The following is a 3,318-nucleotide window of genomic DNA, read 5'->3' on the forward strand; positions in this document are numbered from 1 at the left end:
GCTTTAAATGAATAAAATTTTAACTTCAGCTGCACAAATAAACATTAGAACATCCAAAATAATTTATGCAACTAAGAATCACATTTTAAGCATCTCTAATTCCCAAACCCAATAAATCCAATCGTCATAAATTCACATTAAATCAATCATTTAAGCACAAGAATTTCATCAAAAAATTGAATTTTAAAGCATAAATGTGGACATAAATATGCACTCATCACACCCCCACACTTATCCTTTTGTACTCCTGGGCAAAATTCAGTAATTTCAAAACTTTGTTCTGGGCGATTTTATTCCATATTTGCATTTGGATCTAAAGAATGAACATCCCTGGACATTGATCAATCATATAATCATCACTTTGTCATGGACATGCAAATGAAATCACTTTATTCTTCACACATGAGTAAACCTTTTTGAATTCCCAAGAAAATCAAATATGAAAGATAACACTCAAGTCAAAATGTATCTATTTCTCTTCAACTCTCTCGAGTGTTTTTGGCTTGTGTTTACACTCAAAATACTCATGTAAATAGACACCCTTGGTATTTAGCAAGACTCTAACATTCACATACTTCAGAAAACATGCATTTATTGATCATGAGGGCTTTTTAAAGGTTATATTGGGGCCAAGGCAAAGGTAGGAAATTTTCTTTGGAAATTTTGGGTTATAGAAAGAGTAATGACACTTTATTTCAAAAACACCCTTATTTCTTGCTCTTTTTAGGAAGATTTTTTTTTCTTTTTTTTTTCATCACTTTTTTTTCAAAACTTCAACTTTTCATCTTCCTTTTTCCTTCCTTTTTCTTTATTTTGTGGTGAGACATTCTCCCACACTTATTCATCACTTAGTTATAACACAATCCATTACTCCTTCTTCTTTCCTAAGGTGAGGAAAAATATGATTTTCCTTCATTTTTTTCCATTTGGCAATTACTGGAAACAAGAAAATTAGTCTTAAGGCTCAAAGGGGTTTCCAATGGAATAATGTTAAGGTAAGTTTATTTGGCCAAGTAGCTAAAACAAGAAATGCCTCAATCATATCAAATCATGCATATTCACCTCAGTTGCACAACATAAAATCAAGCTAAATATTAGAGTACCATCAAAACATGGGCAAATCACTCAAGAAAAATAGGTATGGCACATGATGGTCCATCCTTATTATTAGGCTCAAAACACACATGGTTCAAGTTTCTTTCACAAAAGATTTAATTAGGAAATTCCCAAGTCAACTCAATCAGCAAATCATAAAAGTAATCTATTCATATCAACATGATTCTTTTTTTATATATGATCATCCAGTTACTTATTCAGACTCAAATCCATTGCAAATCTTTATTAAACAAAGAAAAGAAAAAAAGAAAAAAAAACAAAAATAGGGAACAAATCAAATTGTTTCCCACACCCCCACACTTAAACTATGCATATTGCTCAATGTATGCCTTATATATAGAATGCACAGAAAAAGTATGAGGGAACTTACCTCCTTCACGGTGGAAGGAATGCTAGTAGGACTTCAGTAGAAAAGTCATCCTGGATTGGAATGTTATCTTTTCCTTTTTCAATCCTACTAAGATGGTCAACTACTAAATTATGTGCTCCACTTCTGTCCTGAATAAGAGTCAACTTGTCCTTCTCATTCTTGACCATTGTTATTCCATCTTTCTCGGGAACCACATGTATAGGGCCCACCCAAATGCTGTCAGAATTGTGGTCTATAATACCTATTTGTAGTAGCTTGGTGTCCTTTTTCTTTACAACCCCCATCAGTTGAGGATTCAGTCTTCCTTGAGGTTGTCTCACTGGTTTAGCATCACTTGATAAGTCAATACAAAACAAAGAATGATCTTTAATCGGATGCTTCCCAGATTCCAACAAGTTGAAGCGCACTTTCTCGTCTCCTATCTCCATTGTCAATGATCCTGCATGCACATCTATCTTGGTTCGTGNTGTCATCATGAAGGGTCTTCCCAAGATAATAGTTGTTGGACTAGTTCCTTCTTCATCCTTCATGTCCAAGATATAGAAATCTGCAGGAAAAATTAACTTGTTTACTTGGACAAGCACGTCCTCAAGCACACCTACAGGGATAACTGTGCTACGGTTGGCCAGTTGAATGACCACACCAGTAGTCTTAAGAGGTCCCAAAGATAGAGAAGTAAACACTGATAAAGGCATTACATTAATGGAAGCCCCTAAATCTAGCATGGCATTGTCAAACTTTGAATTTTCAGTAACACAAGGAATACAAAACATACGTGGATTCTTGTATTTTCATGATATTTCAATATTTTTCTTAATCAAGCTTGACACATTTCTTCCTAAATTCACAACCTCATTATCCCTAAAACGCCTTCTATTTGTGCAAATTTCTTTCAAAAACTTGGCGTATTTAGGAATTTGCTTAACAACATCTAGCAAGGGAATGTTGATCTCCACTTTTTTGAAAATATTCAAGATCTCTTGGTCTAATTCCTCCATTTTCTTGTTTCTCGGCTTCAACCGATTGGGATATGGAGGTGGTGGAGAATAAGATGAAGAATAATTTTTAGAAGAAGAAGAGTTAGAGGATACTGACCTGGATTTCTCAGTGGTAGTCTCAGGTGATGGTTCATTTAGTTCTCCATTGTCATCAATTTGTGCTTCTTCTTTCTCCTTGTCTTCATCCTCTTGGGCTCCTTCAGGGCCTTGTACTTGCTTACCCGTTCTTAAAGTAATAGCACTTATATTTTGCAGGTTGATCACTGTTTGTGCAGGTAGCTTATTTGACTCCTTAGTCTCTAACTTTTCCACCCTCTGAGTCAAATCTACAATTGATTTCTTGATTTCTGAATTTTGCTCAAGCATTGTTTTCATGAAATCTTGCAGTTACATTTCAGGATGAGGTTGATGCCTTTGTTGAGGTGGAACATAAGGTTGCCAGTTCTGCTGATATGTATTTGAGGATGAATCATGATAATTCTGGTATGGTCTATTTCCTCCAAACGTGTTTGCAACAAAAGCTTGAGATGGGTTTTCATCTATCCTCCTTCCATCAACTACACCGTTTTCAATTTCATGCACTCCTTTCAACAAAGTTACTGAATTTTCTCTTGTTCCATATTGCTGATTGTCTACTGCCTTCCGTTCAATTAGATCTATCCCATCTTCTGGTGACCTGTCTAAGAAAGATCCTCCGCTTGCAGCATCTACCCATGACCTATCAGTTGGACTTAAGCCTTCATAAAAGCTTAGAATGAAGTCTGTCATTTGGAGCTGAGGGCATGAAGCACATAGCTTCTTGAATCTTTCCCAATATTCACTGAGATTCTCTCC

At 35.5% G+C, this 3,318-nt stretch overlaps 1 protein-coding gene across 1 annotated transcript; it reads right to left on the bottom strand.

Annotated features, from left to right (window-relative positions):
• Nucleotides 1–1,491: 1,491 nt before the first annotated feature.
• On the bottom strand, nucleotides 1,492–2,850 carry LOC106763597. Its single transcript, XM_014647769.1, has 2 exons — nucleotides 2,338–2,850; nucleotides 1,492–2,223 (listed from the first exon to the last, which is right to left on the bottom strand). Exons 1-2 carry the CDS (start codon nucleotides 2,848–2,850, stop codon nucleotides 1,492–1,494), a joined length of 1,245 nt encoding a protein of 414 aa, XP_014503255.1.
• Nucleotides 2,851–3,318: the final 468 nt, after the last annotated feature.

This window comes from Vigna radiata, chromosome 6 (genome assembly GCF_000741045.1).
Source record: "Vigna radiata var. radiata cultivar VC1973A chromosome 6, Vradiata_ver6, whole genome shotgun sequence".
In the NCBI taxonomy this organism is placed as follows: Eukaryota; Viridiplantae; Streptophyta; class Magnoliopsida; order Fabales; family Fabaceae; genus Vigna; species Vigna radiata.